This window comes from Mytilus edulis, chromosome 2 (assembly GCF_963676685.1).
Source record: "Mytilus edulis chromosome 2, xbMytEdul2.2, whole genome shotgun sequence".
Classification (NCBI taxonomy): domain Eukaryota; kingdom Metazoa; phylum Mollusca; class Bivalvia; order Mytilida; family Mytilidae; genus Mytilus; species Mytilus edulis.
The window spans coordinates 69,515,875-69,543,868 of NC_092345.1; the positions used below are offsets into that span (position 1 = coordinate 69,515,875).

At 32.8% G+C, this 27,994-nt stretch overlaps 3 protein-coding genes across 3 annotated transcripts; 1 reads left to right on the plus strand and 2 right to left on the minus strand.

Moving 5' to 3' along the window:
• Positions 1-3,329: 3,329 nt before the first annotated feature.
• Positions 3,330-3,731, minus strand: LOC139510985 (glycoprotein 3-alpha-L-fucosyltransferase A-like). The gene has a single exon (XM_071297548.1). The coding sequence runs from the start codon at positions 3,729-3,731 to the stop codon at positions 3,330-3,332; it is 402 nt and encodes a 133-aa protein (XP_071153649.1).
• A 4,271-nt stretch (positions 3,732-8,002) lies between these two features.
• LOC139510986 (uncharacterized) lies at positions 8,003-8,398 on the minus strand. The gene has a single exon (XM_071297549.1). The coding sequence runs from the start codon at positions 8,396-8,398 to the stop codon at positions 8,003-8,005; it is 396 nt and encodes a 131-aa protein (XP_071153650.1).
• Positions 8,399-12,446: 4,048 nt separating this feature from the next.
• LOC139512773 (uncharacterized) lies at positions 12,447-27,986 on the plus strand. Its single transcript, XM_071300675.1, has 5 exons — positions 12,447-12,804; positions 17,649-17,798; positions 18,899-19,057; positions 20,594-21,172; positions 27,359-27,986. Exons 1-5 carry the CDS (start codon positions 12,570-12,572, stop codon positions 27,625-27,627), a joined length of 1,392 nt encoding a protein of 463 aa, XP_071156776.1. The 5' UTR covers positions 12,447-12,569; the 3' UTR covers positions 27,628-27,986.
• The last annotated feature ends 8 nt before the right edge of the window (positions 27,987-27,994 follow it).

Genomic DNA, 27,994 nt, shown 5'->3' on the forward strand with positions numbered 1-27,994 from the left:
TAGATTTTATTCGAAGTTCGTATATCGCTTCAACCATTTATTTAGATGGTATTTTAACGTATAGATAGCGCGAAACTCTCCTTACTCTATGCGTCTGATATTACGACATTTTTATTTCGACTAAACGAGGCTGCAAATTTATACATCTGAGATATATACTGTTGGACGGGAGCAGTCCAGAGATGATCAGAGATGTGGATATTTCTATACCCAATCAATCCTTTTTTTATGAAAAAGATTTTAAAGGTATACATTAATACGAAAGCAACCCAACGACACATATAATTCAAAACACTAAGAGTCAACATACAGATTTTTTTTATAGCTAGAAGCCTAGCTGTGAAGAAAGAAAAAAACAAAACTGCAACATGAATATATAATATAGAGTTGGAGAGATTTTATACAAGTGTTTGGTTGCAAAATTTCACATGCTCTTTATTGATTTCGATATGTGAAATTATATAGACAGTGTAATATAAATCAGTGTAAGAAAAACACTAAATTCTTCTTTGTAAAGTAACGGTAAAATAAATAATGATTATGGATGACGGACGTCAAGTGGCATATAAAATGAATAATCAGAACAAAAACATCAAATGTAAATATAATATGAAAATTAACCCTGCTTTGTACTATAGACCGACACACAGAAACGGATTTCTAACGTGTAATTCGTTTGTTTTAAAAGAGGGATGAAATACCTTATACCAGAGACGGGGACTATTTTAATAGTTTGTAATTCCATGGTTTGCTAACCCGAATAATTCAATCCCTCCCCGTAATCTTAGATCAGCGGAATATAACGACTGAATTATTCGGATTAATTGTTTGCATGTTTCACAATTTTGACGAACACAATAGTAAAGCTAACTGAATTATTATCTCGTACAGATACTGGTCCATTATATATAAGAAGATGCGATATGAGTGCTATCGAGACAACTATCCAACAAAGTCACAGTCTGCAACACCGTCGCACTGCCTTTGAAAAATTAGCGGGGAAATATAACGTTACGTCCCGAAACGTCTTAATTTTTGGCGCAATTTGTGAGGCTTACGGAAGGGATAGAGTAAACAATATTATATTACTGGATTTTTCTCAAAAACGAGTATGGTCACAAATATTTTTCAAAATGTTATGACGTTCTATTTTTTTCAAAGAATAACATATCTTACTTTGGTCAAATCGACACCGTTAGAAATATTAAAAAAAATCTAAAATGTGCATTTCAAATGTACATTTCTTGCCGTTTTTGGTTATAACCATGACGTTTTTGGCTTTATTTGAGTAAGAATTAATTCTTTAAATGGTAAAGTTAGATTTTTCTAACCATCTTGAACTATGTTGCTTCAATTTGAGCCCCATTATATAAGTATATGTTGATTAAAAAATCATATTTAATTTGTTTAAATAAAAAACGTTTGTTTCTTCAAAATTGCAAAAATGTCCAATTTTCAGCAGTATTTTTTGCAAAAACGAAATCGACAACAAATATTTTTTTTGGCAAAATTTTATTCTCTGTCAATTGAAGAATGAAATATCTTTACGGGAAAAAATTCTCACCGTCAAAAATAAACTGTTGGATATGCCCTTAAAACATCGTGTAATGAAGATAATCTTTCAAAATAATTCTGATCTAGCTTTATAAGATAAAGAAAACAAGAATATATCTTTCTTAAAGAAATCAAGTTCAAAAGGAAATAAACAAAAAATTAAAGATAAATTACAGCTCGAATATTATATTTTTTGGGAATAGGGTCATCAAGGCACAAATTACATCTCATTTAAAAAATGCCTTGGAAAAAAGTCTTAAAATTCAAAAGAAGGTTATGGACAACGTACTCGAAGGGGATGGTCTTAACTTTTTCAATTCTAATATCAAATTTGATGGTTACATGTATCAGTTTATGTACAGAAAAAAACCCCACAATTATTCATCGGAGTAAAATTGTTTTTTTTGTGAGACATTCTGATTCACGGTTATTAAGATTTTTTTCAGATGCAAAAGTAATCAAAAGAGAATAATAAAAGGTGAAACAAATTTATAACAATATTTTTAATTAGAGCTGATCATATGAAAAGTTCGAAAAACTTTACACGAATTGCAGATTTTAAATTAAGTTATATTAAATATTAGGTTTTTAACTCATCAAATAACCTATATAATTACAAGTTTTTTTTAATATTTGATCTACACTGAAAATAAGAGCGATAATTGTCTTATTTGTTTTTAGTTTTCAGTTATAGCTCGACGAACAAAAACGTTATACAGAAATAAAACTAGGGGCTCTCAAAAGCCTGTGTCGGTCAACTGTATTTACTAATGCGTTGAAAATCATGTAAAATAAGGTTTTAATCATAATTAATAGTAACAGATATTAGATATTATTAGAAACTATAATGATATCTAAGATGATAAGAAAAAATACAAAATTGCTGTAAAATTACTAGCTGAGGAACAGCAACCCAACAAAGGGTTTTCGGATGCGTCTGAAAATATCAGGGCAGATAAATCTTAATCTGATGAACATTGTTGTTTCCTGTCAGATTTACTATAAATGCCTTAGTTTCAGATATCCACCAAAAATGCATTTTAATCCTAAGTTCCATTTTTAGCCATGTAAGCCATGTTGGTTGGAAGGCGGAGTCATCGGACACATTTATTAAACTACATACCCTTATGATGATTATTGCCAAGTTTGGTTAAATTTGTCTCAGTAGTTTCAGAGAAGAAAATGTTTTGTTGAAGATTGCATAGATCAAAGAAAAAATGTAAAAAATTGACTATAAAGTGCAGTAACTCCTGAAGGGGTCGACTGACAATTTTGGTCATATTGACTTATTTATAGATCTTACTTTGCTGAACATTATTGCTGTTTACAGTTTATCTCTATACTATTTACCAGAATTGTTTGAACCGACGTGGTTAATTTTTACATGATTCGATTGGTCCCTTCCTCAAACATGATATTTCTATATATTTTCATTGCACATAAAATAAAGCTGGTATGGTATTATCAATCCAACTTTGTGTTTATAACAAGGTATGATTGTGTCAAGGGGGGAAGTCAATGATAAGGGCCATTACAGAAAACAAGTTAAACATGTTGTATTTTATATAATATATAATGCTTTCATTATCCCCCTTTCATATTTTCTTGGTAAAACATTCAGTGACGAATTTGCCCAACGGCTCAATTTAAGCTACATCATTGCATATCGTATAGTCAAATATCTGTGGGAATGTGGCATTTCTTTTTAAGTATCCAGTGTGTTAAATAGAATTTAATGCTTCTTTATATCCTGTGTTGAGTTTTTCACAAACAGATCAACGAAGAGTTTGCAACATCTCCTGCTGTGAATACGAGCTTGAGAAGAACTGATCTTTTGCTTTCAAATAACTAGTGTACACACTTTCATAACTTCCCACATGTTTTAGATATAAAGCTAGTTCTTTAGGCGATGAAAAATCTAATGTGGAGATATAGGTACCTTTTGATAAAATGTTTCTTACATTCGGAGCTCCTCGGTACACTGGAATTAGGTCAAAACCGTCCTGATAGAACCTGTATGCCTTTTCAGTGACATAGTCATCACATAGAGAGTTTTCAAATGCCAAGTAAAATTTATATACTTTACTTAAATCGTTGAAACAGGAGTCATCATTCCAAGGAGAAGAACACTTTTTACCGCATCCTCCAAACACGTCAACATCTATAGTTTTATCCATCTTTTTAATATATGTGTACCTCTTTGATACAGCATTACAATTACTTACTACCCAAGCAACATTTTTCATCTTTTGAAGGAAAATTTGTGTGTAGTTTTTCTGTATTTTTGTTCTTGCCAGTAGTCCGTACGGAAAATATATATCAGCATCTGATCTATAGCTGAGTACCCAATCAAATTTATTGTCCCATTCTTTTTTTTATAAAGTTTTTGTTTGTATATGCTTTAGATTCAACAGAAATGAATACCCATTTCTGACTGAATGGCTTTTTTGGAACCTTACCATTAATGCTATTATGATAAAATAATACAGCATCGCTTTTACTAAGTGAAGTTTCATTCGATGCTACACCAATCTTGCAATTCCAGAACTTACACTTCCTAAATTTGTATTTGAGCAGAACTGTTGGTATCACGTGAGGTCGTTTATTTTCTTGTATACATTTTTATCTGTAATTCCTACTGCCTTTATTTTTATCCACTGTAACGGAAAGATATTATCGAAATAACAATTGACGAATAGAATGCCAGTGCCAATTGACATCAATGTAAAAAGTCCATAATACATAATTGTGGTCTGAGAAAAGCGTATCTTGTTAGTCCTGAAATATAATATATGTGCTATGTATCAAATATTAGTTATACAAGAATTTCAAAAAAATACAGTAGATCGACTTTCTCGACCAAAGACCTTTAATGCCAATGTAACATTAACGTCAAGTATAAAATGTTCAAAATATTTATGAGGGTCTGGATGTTATTTTTTGAAGTATAAGGAATAAGAAATCAATATTACGGAAATTGGGCTCAAAAGTAAAAACAGAGAAAAAAATAATTTTAAGTTAAAACATAAAGAAAAAAATAGAGCAGTTGGCAAAAAGTAAATAGTTTAGAGAGCAAATGTACAAAAAAAGTAATAAAAAAAAATATGAAATATTGTCTAAATACCAAAAATACAGAAATGAAGACGAAACATCGAGACCCTTACAAACTGGACTGTTTTGATAAAAATGAAAAGAACTTCTGGCCTTTTTTTTGAAGCAGAATTTAAATCATGAACATTTTCAAAAACATAGATACAGAAAAATAACTAGATATTAAAAAAAAAATACACAAATGAAGGATGCATCCCTACAAAAGCGACTCTCATATACAGTCGTCAGATTGGGACATGTATCTGAAATGTATTTTGCAATCTTTCTAATGTTTTGTCTATTGTCCGCAAATTATAAAAGATAGACACAAACTTTGAATAACTAAAAAAAAAAAAAAAAAATATTTAACATTGTTGAAATCTTCAGTCGACTCTTTATCAGAGTCATTACCCTATACTGACGAGTTTATCCATTTTTTGTTGCCCTTTAGGTTGTATTTTGTAAATACAGCTGTTTCACAAACCATGCCTCTGAGCTGTTTTGCATTGGTAAGCGCATCGGACTACAAACACAAAGTTTCCTGGTTCGATCAGGGACTGAATTTTCGGCTGTCCTTTTACACTATTTGTGAGTATGGATCTTGAGATCGATGATTGTCCGTCGGAAAGGAACAATAAATGGCTGACCATTGTTAAGAAAGAGAGCAATATCTCTTGCACGTAAAAAATCTTTTTGATTTTGAAAAAGAGCAGGCTAATGTCACTACAAGGCAGCACTAGCACCGGCAAAGAGGAAAAGGATTTATATTGTAATAACTTGTTTTTCTAATCCACTATAGATAATCATATTTAAACAAATAAGCTCATTATAGATACCAGGAATGAAATTTTATATTTACGCCAGACGCGCGTTTCGTGTACATAAGACTCATCAGTGACGCTCATATTAAAATATTTATAAAGCCAAAAAAGTACAAAGTTGAAGAGCATTGAGGATCCAAAATTCCAAAAAGTTGTGCCAGATACGGCTAAGGTAAAAACCATGCCTCTTTGGGTTTCATCTCATAAAGACAATAGTTGGGAACGTTACAATATAAATGCAAATGTTAGGCGGTGGAATTGATTTCTGAGAAATACCTAAAGGGAAGTAAGGGGCATTGCAAAATTTTAGTATAACTTCTTAAAACTTGGGTCATATAAATATTAAAGGTATGCCGCGCAGCATTATGTTAAGACCTTTGAATATAAAGTTGTCCAAACCAACTCCCCATTTTAGGATATATTTTTTTACAAGTTCATAGTGAAAGTGGCAAAAATTAGGCCGTAAAAGGAGTTTCTAGGGAACATTGAATTGTCTATATTTACAGAAGAAAGTAAAATCTCAAAAATACTGAACTCCGTGGAAAATCAAAACGGAAAGTCCCTAATCAAATGGCAAAATTAAATGACAAAACAAATCAAACGAATGGACAATAACTGTCATATTCCTGACTTCGTACAGGCATTTTTTCAAATGAAGAAAATGGTTGATTGAACCTGGTTTTGTAGCGTTAAACCTCTCAACAAGATTTACAAATAAGTCGAAGGTGCCCGAAATATTCAGTCAACTCTTTATTGAAGTTATTGCCCCCATTTTTTTTATATATATATATGACAATTTCTATCATTTGCAATTTTTGCCTATTATTTTCAAAACGATAATATACACATGGAAAAAAGTATTGCAACACCAAATTGAAATTGAAATTAAAAAAACCCTCTTTATTTTTTTGTAATATAATTTGATAAAATAGAACTAGTATAACATTATTTAAATATCACCTGAGTTTAATCAATAAATATCGACTCGATAAGTTTTGATCTGCAAATGCAGCTACTGTACCCGTAAACAGCAAAACAGATGTGTTTATCCTCATTGTTTTCAACACTTTAAATAACAAAGATTTGAAGTTATGTGATTAACACCTTGTAATGGGTCCTTGACAACTCTTAACTGCAGCAAGATGGTAGATTATCAGCATAAGAGGAGCAGGGATGTTGCTGTAACAACTGCACGTATTGTTGGTCATCACCATTCCGCTATAAGTCGTTTTGAGAATAAAAATCAGAAAATAAACACTGTTAAAGACCTTCCGAGATAATAAAGACCCCCTATACCATTTGCTAGAGAAAATCAAGCATAATGAAGGTTGGTCAGAAGGAAACCCATTGCATACAAGACAATCCTTAAAAGAGAGTGGTGGCCATACAGGAGCCTTTTAACAAGAACTGTTCGAGATCAACTCATCGCTACTGGTTGTCGTGCGATAAGACCATTTCGGAGACCTTTACTGACGAACAGACACACAGTTTTCCGTATCCAATGCTCGCCAAAGTTGGAAATTAGCATCGTGGAGGTAGATCCAATGTTCAAATGAATTTGGTTCAACTTCCTTGGCCCGATCGTAGCCTGGCTTTGAACCATATCGAGCATATATGGCACACTATTGGCGGAAAGTGCGCGAAAGGACACCCAGTTCAAACACATCATGAAATAAACATCCAAAATGGTTGCTGCTACATTAGAAACAAATTAGGCGATTTATGACTCATTTATGGCAGGAAGCAGAAGACGTTAAGATGCGGTTATCCGTTTGAATGGAGGCTGCACACAAAGTACTAATTCTTTGGCGTATAACGATCAACCATAATGTGAACAGTAATATGAAGATTAATTTTGAAATGTCTGACATTGAAAAGTTCGACCACAGTAAAAGTTGTAAAATGCATTTTTTGTACAAAAAACACTTCATTTTGTTATTAAAATTGTGGTTCTAAAATCATATTTTTTTTAAATTTTTTGTTCGTTTCGATGCCAATGTTATCATAAACTATGTTTCAATATTATTATACACACATTTTATTATATTTCATCCATAAAAAGAGGCTGATTTTTTCAAGTTTTTAAAAATCAAGGTGTTGCAATACTTTTTTCCATGTGTATAGATAAATAGGCACTTCAAAAAGGAAAAATACCAGCAAGATACGAATTACTAATATGTCAACATGACTGACTTATGAGTCAACTCTTAATTAAGTAATTCCCATATAATGTTGATTTTATTTAAAAGACGTCTATGTTGAGGATGCAGGTGAGCGACACAGGCTATTAAGCTCTATTTCATTCTATGAATTTTATTAGAAAATGAAATATATGAATAATTTCCTTAGAAAAATGAAAGCCAGACATAATCCAACATTTCTTGACTCTTTTTTCTCTGGAATTAGTCATGGTTCTAAATTTTTTATCTAAATTTTTAAATGGACCAGCTCAAATAGGAAAGAAAGACCGGGGCACATTGCCACTCATGCAACTAGTTGGTAACGTTTGATTGTGTCAGTTTTCATGGACTTCCCCTTCATTGAGTTTCCTTTGGAGCTCGATACATGGACTTCCCCTTCATTGAGTTTACTTTGTCAGTGTTCATGGACTTCCCCTTCATTGAGTTTACTTTGTCAGTGTTCATGGACTTTCCCTTCATTGAGTTTACTTTGTCAGTGTTCATGGACTTCCCCTTCATTGAGTTTACTTTGTCAGTGTTCATGGACTTCCCCTTCATTGAGTTTACTTTGTCAGTGTTCATGGACTTCCCCTTCATTGAGTTTACTTTGTCAGTGTTCATGGACTTCCCCTTCGTCGAGTTTACTTTGTCAGTGCTCATGGACTTCCCCTTCATTGAGTTTACTTTGTCAGTGTTCATGGACTTCCCCTTCATTGAGTTCACTTTGTCAGTGTTCATGGACTTACCCTTCATTGAGTTTACTTTGGAGCTTGATATTTTTGTTACATTTTTTACTACTGAACGAAATTTACTTTTACATAAATTATTTAAGAAATGACTGTAATATTTTTTCTGTCTATGAAGAAATAACATAAAAAAGGTGGTTCGCGTTATTCAGTGTGCACCAAATTTTTTATGTTATTTCTTCATAGACAGAAAAAATATTAGTCTTTCCTTAAATAAAAAAAAACGGTGATTACCATACTGCTTTTTGTCTCGCTTTGACGGAGTAAATGCACATAGATATGATGTTTCCGGTGTCGGCGTCAACAATGTATTACATGTAGTTTGTGGTTAGGTCTAGTTTATGGTGAAGCACAAGTGGCAGGTCAATGATATTTTGTATGCAATTGTATAACCATTGGTTTAACTCATTTCCAGGGAGATTGATTTGCCCTGACCCCTCAGTCACGATCTATTGACTGAAACTTTTGCTTAGTTTACATGTATTACCAGTAGATTGTGATTAGGTCAGTTAAAAAAAAATTGAAAACAACACGTTTAAAAATTTCTTGCGTCCGAAGCGCTTTTCAAGGTGGACCATTAGTGGTAGGCCAATGTTAATTGGTATTCAGTTGTATAAGTATAATCACATCTTATTTCCATGGAGATTATTGGCCCCGCTTCCTCAATCATGGTCTATTGACTTTGAAACATTTGCTTAGTTTAAATGTATTAGTTTGTATGATTAGATCAGTTGAAATCATTTCTTTCTTATAAACATGAAATTCAGGGCAACCGATGAAAATCATTCATTTCATAGTGAATACACACACTTTTAAAACCCCCTTATTGATGAGGCACACATATTTTGTAAAGTAGCAGTTTCATCAGAGGAGAGATCTTAAATTTTGATTACCTACTACAAACTTGACAATATCCTCATGCTCTTTATCTTTGCAGTAATATAAAAAAAAATCGACAACATACTTGTTGAGTTTGTTATATTGATATAGACACGCGGGCGGTATTCCAATAGATACATATTGTACATCCCTACGGGTAGAATTGTTTTGTATTCATATGGAGCAGAATTCACACAGAACCTTGAACAAGACAAAAAATGTAGCACCTTTTCATTTTTATTTAGCAACATTCCATCTGCGCCTGCATACGGAGTATATATTTCCTGGTTGATACGATACTCCAGGGCATGTATTTCCAATCATGATTTCGTTGATAGGGGTTGCTGGACACAGCGAAGCTATTAAACCAAAAGTTCTAAGTGATAAAATTGAAATAATTTCTTCGTGATTTTACGGACGCCACCACGAGATGGTTGAACCATTACGGAATATTTGTTTTAAAATGATAGCATATATGTTGCCAATGTCGGAACTACAATCCCGTTCCTTTTTCCGAACTTTCCCTACCGAGTAAGACTTAGTACAGGGTGTGTACTAACATGAGCAACACGACAGGTGGCACATGTGGAGTATGATCTGCTTACCCTTCCGGAGCACCAACAAATGAAGTTTTAACGATCTTGACGGGCTATACAGCCCTTTCACGGTTGGTCCAGAACGCCTGAGATCACTTTCAGCTTTTGTAGGTTAGTTTTGTCTTAAGTTTTCTATGTTGTGTTTTGTGAACTATTGTTTGTCTGTTGGTCATATCCTTTTTTTAGCCAAGGCGTTGTCAGTTTTTTTCGACTTATGAGTTGGAATGTCCCTTTGTTGTCTTTCGCCACTCTTTTTCAACTCTCAAACTTCAGTTTTAGATATATAGATGATGCGTTGGTACTCAATGACCCACATATCAGAATTTTCAAGTATGCTTGAGATTAAGGATATTACCATTACTAGAAGTTATACTTACGAGCGTGATCCTAACCTGGATATTGAAACCGATGGATGATTTTAGACCAGAAACTATGATAATAGTTATCAAAGGTACCTTGATTAAAATTTAATACGCCAGACGCGCGTTTCGTCTACATAAGAATAATCAGTGACGCTCAGATCAAAATAGTTATAAAGCCAACCAAGTACAAAGTTGAAGAGCACGGATACCAAATATTCCAAAGAGTTGTGCCAAATACGGCTAAGTAATTTATGCCAGGGATAGTTTTTCGAAAAATTTAAAGTTTTGTAATAGGAAATTCATAAAAATTACCACCAGAGTGCTGACTATGTTAAAGGTACGTAATGATATCAACTTTGAAATTATCAACTTCCAAATCATTACCAGTACCAAATTATCTGCGCCTTCTGGCATTTACGTAGAAACGTGCATGTTCATACTGCATGGTGTTCAATAACAGGGTTGTACTCTATACACAAAAACTGATCGAACAGATCCAAAGGTCCTAAAGGTATGGGAGGAAGTAGCATACCGGTGTTTAAAAGTCATAAAACGAATGAGTAAAAACAAACCAGTGTTACAAACCAAAAACCATGTCAACTATAAGAAAGACAAAGGAACAACCGAACACTGAAGTGCAACAAAAAAACAAACAAACGCCAAAGTCACAAATAGACATAGAAACAAAATAACTACTATATTGCTGATTTTGTAAAGGATATTTTAGAAAAAAATGGTGGGTTAAACCTGGTTTCATGGCATGTCAAACCTCCCGCTTTATGACAATTGAAAAAAACAATGCCACACGAAGAGCGATTGAAATCGATAATTCATATTTTTTTTCAGTCAGCATCACGAATTATTAGAAGAAACATTAATCATTTTTTATCTCGTAATTACGAGATGATTATCGCGTAATTACAAGTTAAGATTAGTTTTCTCGTAATTAAATATTTTGTTTTACCCGAAACGAATAGGCGTTCGTAGTGTAATTTATTAATACGATTCTGAATTTTATATAAGAAAAGTAATGAGATGGTGAATTCGATCTAACAATTAAACCTGGGGCATAATAGTTTAAAGATTAGAAAATTCAAATGTCTTAACGTTGCTGCAAAATTGCAGACCTTAAGAAAAAATTTGAGAATCCATATCTAATTGACACCACTGGTTGAATATATCTCATCACAAAATTTTTGAAGCTAGAAATAGTAGTAAGCACTTAAAAAGATGTGTAGTCGAAAATCGATGATCTAGCTATATATTATTCTTTATACAGAGTGTTGTTAAGTTGTGGTATTCAGTATAATAGACGTAGATTTCTTTATCTTCTTTAATGTTATTACCAATGGAAAGAAGGGCAGATTTGTGATTTTGTAAATTATCATACTTTCTGAATGATGTTTAAGAATATACAATTACCAGCTGTGCTATTTATTGCAAGGTCTTTTGTGAGACATTGCAAATAATGTTTTTTAATGTACGAGGACACAATTATTGGAGACTTTATCTGCTGGAACAACAACACACTTGCCATGCAAAGAGAATCGAGCATCAACACCCCACGGGTTCTTGGATGGGTGAGAAACTAAACCAGTTATAGATACCATGATTGAAAGACACGCGTTTCGTGTAAAAAAAGGCTCATCAGTGACCCTCGAATAAAAAAAAAGCCAAATCAAGTTCGAAGTTGAAGAGTATATAAACCCGTATACTTCAGTTTAAATCACATCTAACCAATCTTTATTGCTATCCGTAGGCAGAAAACCTGTTAAAGTATTTGATTTTACGAGACCCGAGATAAAACTTTTGATCTCCAACTCAATTCAAACATTCTACTACGAGAGCACTGACCTCTTCAACACAGATAAGCATTTAATATTTTGTTCATGTGCTCCATTCTGATCATATTTTTCCTATGATAATAAAACACCGAACAAATTGATGATCTCTTTAGTGGATTTAAAAGAGTCTAGTCCAACGATAAAATAATTTGACGCATGTACATGTTTAGACAAATCTGCAAACATACTTCCTATTCTTAAATTAATAGTCGATTTAAACTTGATATTAATAAACAAAACCTTTTAAACATACACAAATGCAATATGCATGAATAACTTTCAATGGAAGAAAGCTTATTTATGTTTATTGAATTCTATTCTTATATCGAATAATTAAATCAGAAATTTCCAGTACTAAGAAAACGAAACAATTTCAAAAAATGATCCTGACACCCACACTCATTTTAATATTTAAAAAGGCAAAAAGGGCTAACAAGTGTTTTATCCGAACATAATTTTTGTACATTTTTAATTGTATCTATCACTTTATCATTAAGATGTCTGAGGACGAAACAAAAAACCCTTTAATTGTTGGAATAGATAATTTCTTTCAATTTCCTTTGCGTGTCCGAATGACAACAGCAATAATTCCAGTAGGACTTATTTTCCTCATCGGTGGATTGGGTAGTCCGTCGTGGTCAAGGTCAGAATTGTCTCAACTTGGACTGTGGAAATATTGTGTATTTTCTGACATATTTACTTGCTGTGATAATTTACCGGGCGGGTCACCAGGTAAGGCTGATAGAAAGTTTATTTTATTTTATCTGTTTAAACGTGACTGTTGAAAAGGTATATTTTGCACAAACTTAATGGATTTATTCGCGCAAATGTGAAAAATTTCCATTATCTATTTCACTATATTCTATATACAAAAAATAAAATATTGAAATAATCGTTTAGAATCTTCAAAGTTTTGTACAATGCAATTCGCTTATATCTTCAATAATCAGATAAACCATACAATATAAAAAAGAAGATGTGGTATGTTTGCCAATGAGACAACTCTACACAAGAGACCAAAATGACACCAAAAGTATCAACTATAGGTCACCGTACGGCCTTCAACAATTAGCAAAGCCCATACCGTAGTGAGCTATATAAGGCCCCGAAATGACGATGTAAAACGATTCAGATGAGAAAACTAATGCCCGCGTCACACTCCCGATTTTTACGCCGATGGCAACACGATTATGAAAATTTTCAAAATCGGGACTGATCGTATCCAGATCGGGCTATTCGTAGTGCCATCTTTAACCATCGTAGAACCATCGGCCACTTTTTCTAGCCTTCGGGGACAACTTCGGGAAGGGTTCTAAATTTTTTAACATGTTAAAAAATCCCCGAAGGTGCATCCGATGTTGAGGGTTCGTATGTGAGTTCGTATCACCATCCTCACCATCGTAATGTCACCGGAAATGCATCTTTGAACATCGTATTGCATTCGTGTTTCCATCGTTTCCATCGGGCAGTTTTGGCATAACGATGTCTACACGAATGAATCACGAAGCTACCCGAAGGTCTTACGATGGCAACACGACTTCGTGAAGACCTCGTAATCCCGTCGTGATGCCATCGAATAAAAGTACGAAGGTGAAAAGATGGATTTACGACGGCAATAAATCCAGCTAAATGTAAGTTAATTTTCGCGCTTTAATACATTTAAAGTGCCATGCGCGATATGCACTGGTCAGTCTAATACGACAGTTAAGAAAGACGTTCACAAAACATGGAGCTCATATCATATGATTCTATGAGAACAAGAAAGGCGACAGCGTTGTTTCTATTAATTCAAATGGAACAAGAAGAGCAGGTATTACAGGCTCGGGATTTACTTTTACAAATAAAATATTATTTTTTGTCAATTTTTCATATCAAATAACATAATGAAAATCATAAACGCGCCTCGTATACCAACACTGCAGGTACACGTATATAGGGAAACCAACTTTTTCTTCATTATTCTGATTTTTTATGTATCGTCTGAGATGTTGTCACACGAATGTTTACTCCATAAACATTTTGTTTTCTATATGTCATATTTTGCAGCATTTGTTGCTTTCCCCACATCCTTCCTTTAGTCTATATTATTATGATATTCTCCTGGAAAGAGCTGTTTTTGAATAAACCCATTACCTTACCTTTAAGATAGATCAGTAAACATGGGCATAATTGTGGGTGATTATTCAGACTAGTGCACACATTTTACAGTTCAAACAAGGCAATGCCGAGCGTGGCATCCCCTCGTATGTAACATATTGGGGACAAATATGGACACTATATTTGTATATGACACATGCAGAAAATGGTAAATTGAATACGCATATTTGATACATAAACTATTTTTTTTAGAAATCAACCAAATTATTCAGTAACTGGAAAGACCCACGGTCTTCCGTCTTATGATTAAACCAAAAATTAAATGTACAATATAATATATATTCAAAATTGATCAAACAATTTAAAACGCGTGATGCCTCCGGCATGTAATTTAATGCATCGTAAGCTGTACAGACATCGTATATATATGGCCATCGTGCCATCATCGCAATCCATCGTGTAGCCTTCGTGATCAATCTTGTAGGCTTCGGCTGAGATATGAAGCTTAAATACCGTCTTCGGTTAACCTTCGTATGTCCATCTTTTGTTATCGTATATACTTTCGGTACCCTCGTATAGACTTCGTTATTCATCGTACTTGCTTCGGTCACTTTTTGGTATTTTAACGAGATCGGGACTAACTTCGTACGAACTTACAATTTTCGCATTCGGGTGTCCATCGTATATAAAAATCGGGACAGTGTGACGCGGGCATTCGGACTAATTAACACAAAACACGAAAAACAATTATGTGACACATAAACAAACGACAACCACTGAATTACAGGCTCCTGACTTGGGACAGGCACATACATACAGAATATGGCGGGGGTAAAACCTTGATCAACGATCAACTTTTTTTAAAAAGGGACGTTTTAACCTACCCAAGTCTTATTAAGTGTTTCCTAACGCAGGAGATCAGTTTGCTCCTCTGTATTTGGCTCTGTTTCGTCATCAGGAACTACACGTGTGCTACTTTTAGTGTTAAAGGTATATTCAGTGTCAAAGTTACAAGTCATTGGGTGGTCTGTCCAATGCTTTTCTAGACGGTGTAATACATTTTTGCAGTCACTACGATGTGTGTTAGGCTATTCCACACTTCCACTACTCGGTTAGTAAAGAGTATTATTAGTAAAATAGTGTGCTAGTGACCTAATACGGTATATATGGAGTTTACTGACCACATATATTCCGTATTACGTCACTAGCACACTATTATGACTATAACGAATTTATCTTACCGATTATCTTAACGTGTAAAATTTAGACTTGTGATCTATCAAAATGAGCAAGCCAGTCTTCAAAACTATTAGCATTAAGAAACTGCTACCATTGGTCCTACAAGGCCAACGATAACAACTTGTTAGGTTTAAATGTGTTTAATGAACTTATTTCAATCTTAATCATCAATTTCTTCGTCTGTTGAAACTTTAAGATATTTTTCTCAGTTCCGTTTTGTTTTTATAATGAGACTTAGCACCACTACTAACCGTGTATGAAATAAGCCCCGCCTCCCTACTAGCCTAATATCAAATATACACGGTCTTCGCGCGGACACTTTTAACCAATCACATTCCTAGAAATGTATAACCCCGTGAATTCCGGCATACGTCCGTGAACTTCGGCACGGGTTACATTAAAGTCTGTAGGTCTATAATCGACACTATGGCTGCTTTAAACGCAAGACCGTATAAAAATATATACAAATTTATTAACACAAGTTTACAGTTCGAAAGCTAGGGGAAGACTGCCCCAGCAACAGTTTACAAATTATAAATTAATTCAAAGATAAGGGTATTAAAACATGAAAAGGTTCGTATAAAATATAAATATACATGTCCAATGTTATGTAATAATAATAGGATAATTGTCCTCCGGCTAAACTTTATAAAATAGCGATACATGTATTATCTCTCACACTCTTGACAGCCATCGGATTAAGTTGTAAAATAGTAAATCTATAATCTCTTTGGATATTTGAAATAAGAAACATTATGTTTAAGAATGAAACAAGAAATATTCAGCTAAAACTAAAAGGAGAAATATTCAATTTAAAACTAAAACGAGAGTTCATAGAAATATCAAATCTTAAACGAGAGTTCATATCAATATTCAATCTAAATTGGGAGTTCATATAAAGCACTTTTCGAATTATGGTAAAAGTTTCCAACGTCACTTTTCTTCCGGTTATAAATGTATAGGAGGTAAGATAATATCTTATGTCTAATCTGTCTCTATTTCTAACCAATATTATTGAGTTGCCTCTTGTTGTCGAGCTTGTATTACGAATGAATAAACCTTATGTATACTCGAGTCATATACCCCTGTTGTTAATTTGTAGGTTCCTATCAATTCGCCTCTTAGCCTTCTCAGTTTTAAAGTAGGAATTTCATAATTTCAATGGTTCTTTGTATGACTGATTCTTGAGGTTGGGTAACATTGTTGTTGCTCTACGTTGTACATTTACAATTATCTCGATAGCTTTCTTTCTGTGTGGGTTTCATACAGTACTATCATATTCAAGATGAGGACGGGCTAATGCCTGACATAGTAGACAGAAGCTTTTATAGTATAGATATTTAGAAGTTCTTCTAATAATTCAAACTAGTTTTTGCTTTGTTGACTTGTGTCTGTATATGTTACTCCTACATCTTTCTCTGATTGAACTGTTTCTAGTGTGATTTCAGATCCGTCGTATGTCGACATTTAATACGTGCTTTCTTGCACATAATTGTAATTGGTAGAAAAGTTTCAATTTCGCTATGTAAAGATCTATACAGTGTCGAATCATCTGCAAATATGCATTTTATTCTACTTATGGAAGAAAACATTGATTAGTTATAAAGACTTCGAGAATGCTAAGACATTGTTAACGTCAACGGACACAAATAAATTGAATTAGTACAGTATTAATTTATTTAATTGGGGAGAAATGTGCTTATTAACAATAGCACATGCTAAATGCTTAGTACGAATCAAGTTGCGAATTCATGTTTTAAATGGCAATTTACTCAGTGCTTTTAAATATAGTAATCTAATTTTGTACACTGTAAAAATCGTGATTAGAAATTAAACACATGTATTACATGTTTATTTCTAATCGTGTTTAGGATTGTATTTAATATCTAACCAAATGTTTAAGTGAGAACATTAAATGTGAAAATGTTTTGAATTTGAACACTTTTAAAAGTGTTTTCTATTCTCAAAAAATCCTAAACACAATCATAAACACAACCTAAATATGTTTAGAAGAGGGACAAAAGATACCAGAGGAACAGTCAAACTCATACTGAAAACGCCATGGCTAAATATTTAAAAAAAAATAAAGAAGTAAAACTGCTACACGTTTAGATCAAAACGTGAAGACCTAAAAGTAAAAAAAAAATGTACAAAAGTTTTGTTTTGAACTATGTTTATATTCTAAATACTATTTTTTACAATATTTATACAGATTTGCCTTTAAAAGCTGATTTTTGCAGGATGGGTAAAAGCAACAATAGTATTTCATATCTTTGGGATGTTCGGAGGAGCTGTTTGTCTGTTATTTACCATATTTACAATGTGTGTCTCGAATTTCAAGTTTCACACTAGAGTCCATCACGCCATTTGGATAAGCAGTGCACTTACAGGTATTATTAAAATTTATTTTATCGCATATGTTTGTGGACATTGATTGGTATCGCGTCATTCAACACATTAGACCGAAAACATATACAAGAGGGTTTTTCTACGATTAAACATCTTTAATTATATATCGTGCAATTGATTTTCTGAAACTCAATGGATGCCCTCATTAACGAATAAATAAATGTACCGGAAGAGAATATATGCGTCAATGCAAATCGTGTATCAAAACAAAACAAAATCACATGAAAAACGTATTTACAGTCGCGATTTAACCTAAGCTTTTTAAACTTTTATAACCAACAAGTGCATACATATACAGAATATACGTACACAATAGATATAAAAGCATAAAAATCACACACCATATATTTCAAGCGCAGTAAGGCATAGCTAAATAAGGTAAACGCAAAAATACACATCGAATGCATGCATGAATTAGGATTGAACACTTAGCTTAAATAGTTTCATAAAACAGGAAATGAATAAAACAAAGACGAAGGAAAACTACTGGACTTTCATTTCCAGACGGACAGAATCAGGGTGCATCGAAAACGTTAGCGTATTCTGTTGTGTATTCATTATATATAGCCGCCATAAAATCCAGACAAAAACGTGTCAAGAAAGGAAAAAATAAATTTTCATAGCAAACCACTTTCCTGGTATTTTAGAATCCAAAAACCGTTAACCCTAACCCTAACCTAAAAGAGTTATACCCGTAGCCAGGGGGGGGGGGTTCGGGGGGTTCGTCCGAACCCCCTTGAAATCAAATAAGCACTATTTAAGTCAACCTTTTGTTCAAATTGTGACTGTTAAAGTCGAGTACATGAGTCCAACGAACCCCCCCCCCCCCCCCCCCCCCCCCCCCCTGGAAATTCCTGGCTACGGGCCTGAGAGTGTTTTCCTGTGTTGAAGATTGTTTGTTTGTTTGTGTTCAAATAATTTTGATATACGTTGCACATCAGTGTCCTTAATAACGTTCATAAAAATTAAAAGTTGGAGTCATACAGAAACACACAAGCAACCATCTCTTTGTTTAAATGATTCGTAAAGAAAACCTTTATATATTAATGCTAAAAAACATATCTTTCTTAAAATGTTGCAGTTTTTTGTCTTGCAATTAGTGTGGGGATATTCAGTGCAAACTACCACAAAGAATCCTGGTTGAGCGGACATTACACATCTGCTGGTTTTCATATTACTGTCTGTGCATGTGTTGTATTTTTAGCTATATGTGTAGCTATGCTTATTTTTAGTTTTCAGGGTAAGTACTCATCAGTTAATATACACTTGTTTATAACATACTCGTTTTAATAAATGTATGAACGTATTTCAATCATATGAAAACTATTATACAGTAGTCAGTACCAGTCATTGACTTGTTTTGAGTACACATCAACATATATATATATACATGCCGAAATTGTTTGGATTTAAAGTTTTTGTTCTCCCGCATCGGCTTTCGAACCCGTGCGTCTGTGACATCGTGGTAACACCTTCTGCAACAGGTACAGCACATCAGACCACTCGACCACCACATAAATATAACGCTTTCGGTGTTCGATGTAAAGTCTTTCCTAGATGGTTTTATCTAAGGTTGTTCCCAATACATGATGTATCGTGGCACGACGATTGTTTTCATTCTAGATCAAGATGAAAGGCCGTCCGGGATGAAGTTTGATGAAATTTAGACTGCCATTGGAAATTATGGTATTTGGATAGGGACGGAAATTAAACTTGCAATAGACAACCTACGGACCCCTCTAAGAGTTGTTGCAAGTGTGGCACCCTCCTTTCACGAGACATCGACTTTAACATCCCAATTCTAACCGGACCTTGCTCTTTACGTGTACATCCCACACGGACAGACGGACGCCCACACGGTCCGTCATAGAATTCTCATATGTTTCATACACTTCTTTTCCATTACTAGTACTATTACTTATAATTTTTAATTTTGTGTAAGAATACGAAGATTCACCTGTTATATTGTACTTTGTAAAAAAAACACTCTATCATAAGTAGAGATGGCTGCCGTCCTTTACATCCAAAGACACCAAAAGGTAGAAAGTAGTTCATATAAGTATATATAAAGATATAACTAATGAACATATATTTAGACGAAAACTGCTATGATATTCCTATTGATGTCATATTTTTATTCAGAATCTTCACTGATCCTCTGACTCGGCATCATTCCAGTGAATGTTTTTTCCGATCACTACAACTTTTATACAGATAAAGTCGTTGTTGTTGTGGTCCGACTGTTTGAAGTGTTAGACATGGTTTTCAAAGAAAATATTAGAATGAATTCTTCAGATATAATAAAAAATATTTTTTAACTTCGACCCACATATCAGTCTAAAGATGTGAACAACGATTCTAAAATAAGTTATTTTTATACGAACATTATGTTATAAACTCATAAAATATTTCGCCTCAACAAATGGGTTTCTTTAGTCACAATATTTTTCCTGCATGTAACAATAAACGTACAATGTGAATCATTTATGTGTAAGTGAATGAGCGTACTCTCAGTCCAAACAACCCGTACAGAAACACCCCAATGGCCACTAGAGTGAAATCAACAAGACAATCATTATCTTCCAGTAATCAAACAGTCGGACCACAACTACAATGACTTTAACTGTATAAAAGTTGTAGTGATCGGAGGAAACATGATTCAACATGTAATAATAAAAAAGTATAGAATTCTTAAGTTAAAAGAATTAAAAAGATTTTTTGATTAAGGACCAACATCAAACAATATGGTATTAAAAAAGGGTATTTTGAATTTTAGACCACAACAGAGTGCAAGACATTTCTAATTACATGACACCAATCAACTGGACAAAATACAATCAAGATAGAAGTTTAGAAGCTTGGCTTTCACATATTGATCCTAAATTGGACAAAATAGAAATCAACGAAGCATCAACGAGAGAAAAAGACGCAATAGTGCAATTGATAAGTCGTACATGGAAACCTCATTTGGCTGGCAAAGGTCGTGACGCGCAACAAAGAGGATATTCGCAAATGAAAGTAGTTAAGGTAGAAAGAATAGAAAATCCATCTCTTTTCCTGAAGTATGCTCAGAATAGACACGATTTACTTCGTCGTCTTGACACTACAAATCGACCATTTAAATTCCCTGGAATGACACAACATGGACCAATCGAAACAACTGTAAACATGAACAAGAATGTATTTGCAGATATATATCCTGAAATAAATGAGCATTATTTGTTCCATGGTACCTCAGATGCTACAGTCACAGCTATTGCTTATGGTGGCCTAGATGCACGTTTAGCAGGCGATGGTATGTTTGGGCGAGGAATTTATGCGGCAGAATGTCCAACGAAGAGTGACCATTATACAGGTTATATTTTATTTTTCTCGTTTGAATTGTTTAACATTCGTAATTTCGGGGTCTATTTAGGCTATTGTAGTTTGTTTTGCGGTATGGGGTTTCTCATTGTTAATGCCGTACGGTTACTTATAGTTCCTTACTTCTTGTGTCTTAAGTAGAGATTTGTCTCATTGGCAATCATACCACATATTCCTAGAGTCTAGACATAGATACAAGTATCTTGTCTTGGGAAGGGATAAATCATACCTTGTAAAGAATCACTCTGATTCAAACAAAAAATTCTCTGAAACTGAAATTATCAAGATGCTTGATTTTGACAACATAGTTGTTACGATTGGAGGACGTATTTTTCAACAGACTGTCGGATTTCCAATGGGAACCAATTCTGCCCGTCTTCTTGCCGACTTGTTTCTTTATTATTATGAGGCTGACTTCATTTAGTAACTTTTTGGAAAAAAGATAAGCAGTTGGCAATATCCTTTAATTTTACGTTCCGCTATATAGATGATGTTCTCTCACTGAATAATACAAAATTTGGTGACTATGTTAAACGAATCTATCCCATCGAACTAGAGACAAAGAATACTACAAATACAGTTAAGTCTGCTTCATATCTTGACTTGCATCTAAAAATTGATAATGACGGTCGGTTGAAAACAAAACTTTACGACAAAAGAGATGATTTCAGCGTCCCAATTGTGAACTTTCCATTTTTATGTAGTAACATCCATCAGCGCCTGCATACGGAGTACATAGTTTCCAAATTGATACGATATTACCGGCTTGTATTTTCTATCATGATTTCCTTGATAGAGGATTGCTGCTCACAAGGAAGCTATTAAACCAAGAGTTCCAAATGGTGAAGTTGAAATCATCCCTTCGTAAATTTTACGGACGCCATCACGAGTTGGTTGACTGTTATGAAATAATCGTTTTACAGATGATATCGGATATGTTCCTTATGTCGTAACTACAATACCCTTCCCTTTTCACGAATGTGACCCACCGAATAAAACTATTTGCTGGATTTGTTTTTTTTTTTTTTTTTAACAACATTATATATTTATTCATCAAATATGCTTGTTACATTGTTACACCAAGAAACCAAGCTTTTCTTAATGCATCCTGTAATATTCCACCGATTGCCCAGGTTAGCAATCAGCTGCTGGTATATATGTATATATTATAATAATATGTATAAATTTCTTGAAATACAATTATACAACATTTTAATACATTATGTTTTATTCTATCAATCGTCTAAACTTCTTTTTAGTGACTTTAGTAATGGATTAAGTTTCATTGTTCTGTTTTCGTTGTATCTTTTTATGTATTCTCGAACAAAAATTTGATAAACATTTACCTTTGTCAATTTCTGATTAGATACATAATATGATTTGTATATGGAAAAACCTAAGATTGTTAGGAAATAATTCAGACCAAAATAATTTTTGTCAAAAATTTTATATCCAAAGACTAATTGCTTTAATGATACTCTATAATTTAAATTTGATTTTATCATTAACTCATGAATACTTTTCCAAAAATTTTCTAAAAATCGACAAGAAATAAAAAAGTGGTTGTAATCTTCTTCTTCGTTACATACATTACATAGATTGTCATTCGTCTGTTTAAACAATAATTGTTTTGTTGGTAATATGAATTGTAAAAATTTCCATCTATATATTTTTAACTTATTTTCTTCTAAATAATGAAACATGAAAACATATAGTTGGTTAATACTAAGGTTTTCATTAGTTTGTAAAATACGCATCCATTTGCTAACACCAATTGATGGTTCAGTTTTATCTTTACAAATTGACTTATATAATATATTTGTTGAAAAATTTGAAGCCTCAATGTAATTACCTTTCCAGATTAGTTTCTGTCTAGGAATATTTACAATACTTTTAATAGAACTCTCAGACTGTAACATCTGAAGCCAGTCTTTTGGAATGGCTTTTTTTTAAATATTTATTTCTGCAATCCAATTACTCTTGCATTCTAATTTATCCAAAATAAAATGTTGAGATATATTGCCAGTGTCGTCTATAATATCATTGACAAATATCAAGTTACTCTTAATCCAATTTTCAAAAATAATAGTTTTATTTTTAAAATTAATCTGTTTGTTCCCCCAAATTACCTGTTTCCTTACTTCTGTGAAGTTGGTAGGTTTTTTTGTTTGTCCACCGCCTGATATTACCCAACATTTAAATACTTCTCTATAAAATTCAGGGATATGTTTGATATAGTCCAGAATTTTCTTCTTTTCAAAATTCATCTTAAAAATTAATCAATTAATACCAACCACGCTGAGATATTTTAATGGAATCAACTTCCAGTTTGAAATATCATTACTAATGAGTTTACTTACCCAAGATGCTTTTAGAGACATAAAATAACTTTGTATGTCGATCATTTGTAACCCCCCTTCTTCGTTTGACTTTATCATGGTATTTCTTTTAACCTTATCTGGTTTACCATCCCAGATGTATTTATAACATTTACTTTCTATTTCTTTTCTGAATTTCTCCGGAACTGTACAGGCACTTGCCAAAAATGTAAAAAGTGGTAAAACTAATGTTTTTATAATAAGAATTTTCCCGATTAAAGTTAAATTACGTTTCCCCCATGAATGAAATAGTTTATTCATTTTCTCAATTTTATCCTCCCAGTTTAATTTTTCACATTCTTCTCTGTTATGACCAAAATATATTCCCAATGCTTTGACTGGTTTGTTTGTCCAATTAATCTCAGCTACCTTATCTTTACTATTTTTCAGTTTTCCTATCCATATACCCTCTGTTTTATTTTTATTCAAAGTTAACCCAGAAAATGATCCAAAAATTTCTATTTCATTCATAGCAGCTTTGATTTCTTTCTTATTACTGAGAAATAAAGTAGTATCATCCGATAATTGTGAAATTTTAATTCTATGATTTTTATTATCTAGTTTAACTACGAACCCTTTGATATCTCTGTTTTTTTCGAAGTCTTAAAGCCATGATCTCCACGGATAAAACGAAAAGAAGAGCTGATAAGGGACACCCCTGCCTTATTCCTCTTGAGTTATGAAATATTTCTGAAATCCATCCATTATTAATAACACAAGTTTGTAACCCAGTATATAATGTTTTTACCCAGTTTATAAAAGATTCATTAAATCAAAAATGTTTCAAAGTGATTAACATAAAATCCTATTCTAAAGAATCAAAAGCTTTATTAAAATCTACAAAAACTATTGCCCCTTCAATCGAATATGCATCCGCATAATCAATAATATCTTGAATTTGTCTCAAATTAAAACCAATAAATCTGTTTTTAATATATCCTGTTTGATCTTCATTAATAATTTTTGGTAGTATCTTTTTTAAACGTTGCGCTAGAACAAATGACAATAGTTTTAAATCTACATTTAGTAAGGAAATTGGCCTATAATTATCTAATAATAAATGATCCCCCTTTTTGAATAATAATGTCAAAATACTAGTACGTTGTGAGTGCGATAGACTTCCTTTTTCATTACCAGTGTTTAAAACTTTGACTAGAAAATATCTTATTTTTTCCCAAAACATCTGATAAAATTCAACTGTTAGACCATCTAGCCCTGGTGCTTTATTTAATTTCATTGTATTAATAGCTGAAGTACATTCTTCAATTGTTACTTCTCCGTCACAAACTGATTTGTCAACATTATTTGAATTATTTTCTAATTCAGTTTCACAAATATAATTTTCGACTAAATCTTTTTTTTGACATTTAGAACTGTACAGTTTTTCATAGTATTGTTTAATTTTTGTTAATAAATCGGCCTGGTCTGTTGTTATATTTCCATTCTCGTCACTTAGTTTATTTATCGACTTTTTTATCTGTCTTTGTTTTTCTAAACCTAAAAAATATGCATTATTTTTTTCCTCATATTCAACCCATTTCTCCCTTGACCTAACCTGTGCGCCTCTAGCTTTCTGTTCGTATATCTTACCTATTTTTAGTTCTAAATCTTTTATTTCTTCGTCTAAATATGCATCTTCCTGTGGTAATGCATCTCTTAACTTATTTTTCTCTTCCAGGTTTTTTTTCTAGTTCCCGACTTAATTCTCTGTTTGCCTTTGCTTTATTCTTACAATATGCTATGCTTACCTCCCTTATTTCTACTTTTAAAACGTCCCACAATAATTGACAATCGATATTATTATTTCCATTAGTATATTTATGAATAAGATTACTGATTATCTCTTTGTATTTTTCCTCTTTTAAAATAGAGTTGTTAATCTTCCAATATCCCTTACCTCTTTCTGACACACCAGTCCTAATACTTAAGAAAACGCTTTGATGATCAGTAGAATTAATTACAGCTGGTTTAATTTTACAATTTTCTACTAATGACTTAAAATCTGAGCCAATTAGTATCATGTCTATTCTACTTGCCTGAGTTTTATCTCTCCTCCGCCATGTATATTGTTCAACGTTTGGATTCAAACATCTCCAGATATCGATTAGTTTGTTTGATTTTAACATTAATTTCAAACTATTTACTGGTTTTGAAATCTGGCTATTTGGTCGTGTTGTTTTTCTATCTATAACATGTAAAGTATCATTGAAATCTCCCCCAATAATCGGTATACCGATACCAAATTCTTTTATATTATCACTTACCTTTTTAAAAAAACGTATTTCTAGATGCTTTATAATTTGGTGCATATATACATACCAACGTAAATATTGTTTCGTCAATTTGTATATTGAGCAGAATTTCTCTCCCGTCAGCGTCTCGATTTTCATTAATAACAGTAACATTTAAACTACTCCTAATTAAAATAGCGACCCCCCTACTTGCTGTCGTGCCATGACTACAGAATATATTAAAATCTTTCTGTATCGACATTTCTTTACTTACTTTTTCGTCAAAATGCGTTTCTTGCAAAAAGGCAATGTCACATTTATGAGCTTTTAACCATTCGATAACCCTCTCTCTTTTATTCCTATTGTTTATACCATTTACATTGAGACTACATACATTTATTAATTTTTTTTTAACCATATTGTGTTATCTAATTCAATTTTCAAACATGTTACATAAATAAAAATACTACACTGTGAAATATATACAATACTTCTACATAGAAGTATCTCTTGTTTTCTTTTCAACATAAACATTATAAACAATAACAGAATACTACAATTAAAATGTGTTTTGAATCCGGCATGCGAATTACCACTAGATTTAACGATGTGATACATAGCCTTGTCTGTATGTTTACCTATCCGTGACCTTATTAATCTATTTAAATTCATGTTGAAGATAAGTTGGCCCTCTGGGCACGTGTTTTTGTTGTGTATTTTAAATAGTATCACGACTAGAAATGTTATGATTATCATAAATAATAACTGTAAAACTGACGTTTCTAATTTGAATATTAATTCATATATATTATGTGTATTGAAATTTCGACACCTTTGTGCGTATAAGTATCCTAAAAGTGTTCGACTATCAGCGTTAAAGTGGATGTTTTTGTAGCGTATTTTTGCATTTGGATTTAACACGAAACATGTCGACAAATAAGCGATATAAGGTATTTCAATATCTTTTGACAAACAAGTGAAAATTTGTAATTGGAAGCTGGATTTGTAATAACATAAGCAACACGACGGGTGCCACATATGGAGCAGGATCTGCTTACCCTTCCGGATCCCATTAGATCACCCCTAGTTTTGATGGGGTTCGTGTTGCTTAGTTTTTAGTTTTCTATGTTTTGTATTCTGAACTTTTATTTGTGTGTATGTCTTTTTCATTTTTAGTCATGGCGTTGTCAGCTTATTTTAAATCTATGAATTTGACTGTCCCTCTGGTATCTTTCGTCCCTCTTTCCTATTTTCACATATTTAGATATCAACGAAAAAATATGTTCCATGTCATTTTATTTAATTTCTAACACAAATCCTATCTGTTTGTCATCATTTAGATCAGAGCCTATAGATATGCAAAATTTTATGCATTTTTCAAAATACGTTTGTACCTTGAGCGACTGATATCCACCTTTTTAATTTCGATGACCGTCATGCTCCGATCGGTTATCGATAGGACGATTATACTTCTATCAAAATTTTGAACTGACTGTAATGAATGATACTTGTATAAAAGTTGGAACGTATATATTTACCTATTGTATTAATATTTTTAATATTTTGTAGGTACAGCTATGTCTAACCTTAAAATGATTGTTGTACGCATGCTCCTAGGTGAAATTTATGTTACCAATGTTGCATACCCATTCCAAAGACCACCCTGCAAACAATGTATACCTGGTAATATTGATAAGTGTAACAATTCGGCTCATAAACATGACATGTTTGACTCTGTCATGGCGGCTCTTGATGGAAAGCATAGAGAATTCATAACTTATGAACAAAACAGATGTTCTAGTTATCCAGAATATATAATAACTTATAACAGAGAATGATAACACGATATTTATGTGCAGAAATTTGACAATCTTAACATTATTATTTATGTTTTTGTTGTTACAGAAGTGTGAAATACTTTGTACAGCACTTGACTACACAGTAAAGCATACGCATATATGCATAATTATTATCAGTTAAAGTAAAATACTGTTAGAATTGCCAAGTTTTCGAGAATGTCTTTTAATGCATTGTGACATTTACATAATTACCAGCCCACTGAAACTTATTATTTACACTTATATGGAGTATTTAAAAATGAACTTATACTAAAGAGTTAATTTGACCTGTTGATATAATTTGTAATGCATTTTTTGTTATTTAATGTTTACTTATTTAAAGTTATATCTGGTCTCTATATGTTTG

Excerpts from the sequence above, each read along its gene's own strand:
- LOC139510986 (XM_071297549.1), bottom strand. The coding sequence starts at position 8,398 with ATGAAGGGTAAGTCCATGAACACTGACAAAGTGAACTCAATGAAGGGG.
- LOC139512773 (XM_071300675.1), top strand. The coding sequence starts at position 12,570 with ATGTCTGAGGACGAAACAAAAAACCCTTTAATTGTTGGAATAGATAAT. Across the intron at positions 17,799-18,898 it reads GATAAGCAGTGCACTTACAG|TTTTTTGTCTTGCAATTAGT; the intron begins GTATTATTAAAA and ends AAAATGTTGCAG. Across the intron at positions 21,173-27,358 it reads GAAGAGTGACCATTATACAG|GTACAGCTATGTCTAACCTT; the intron begins GTTATATTTTAT and ends AATATTTTGTAG.
- LOC139510985 (XM_071297548.1), bottom strand. The coding sequence starts at position 3,731 with ATGGATAAAACTATAGATGTTGACGTGTTTGGAGGATGCGGTAAAAAG.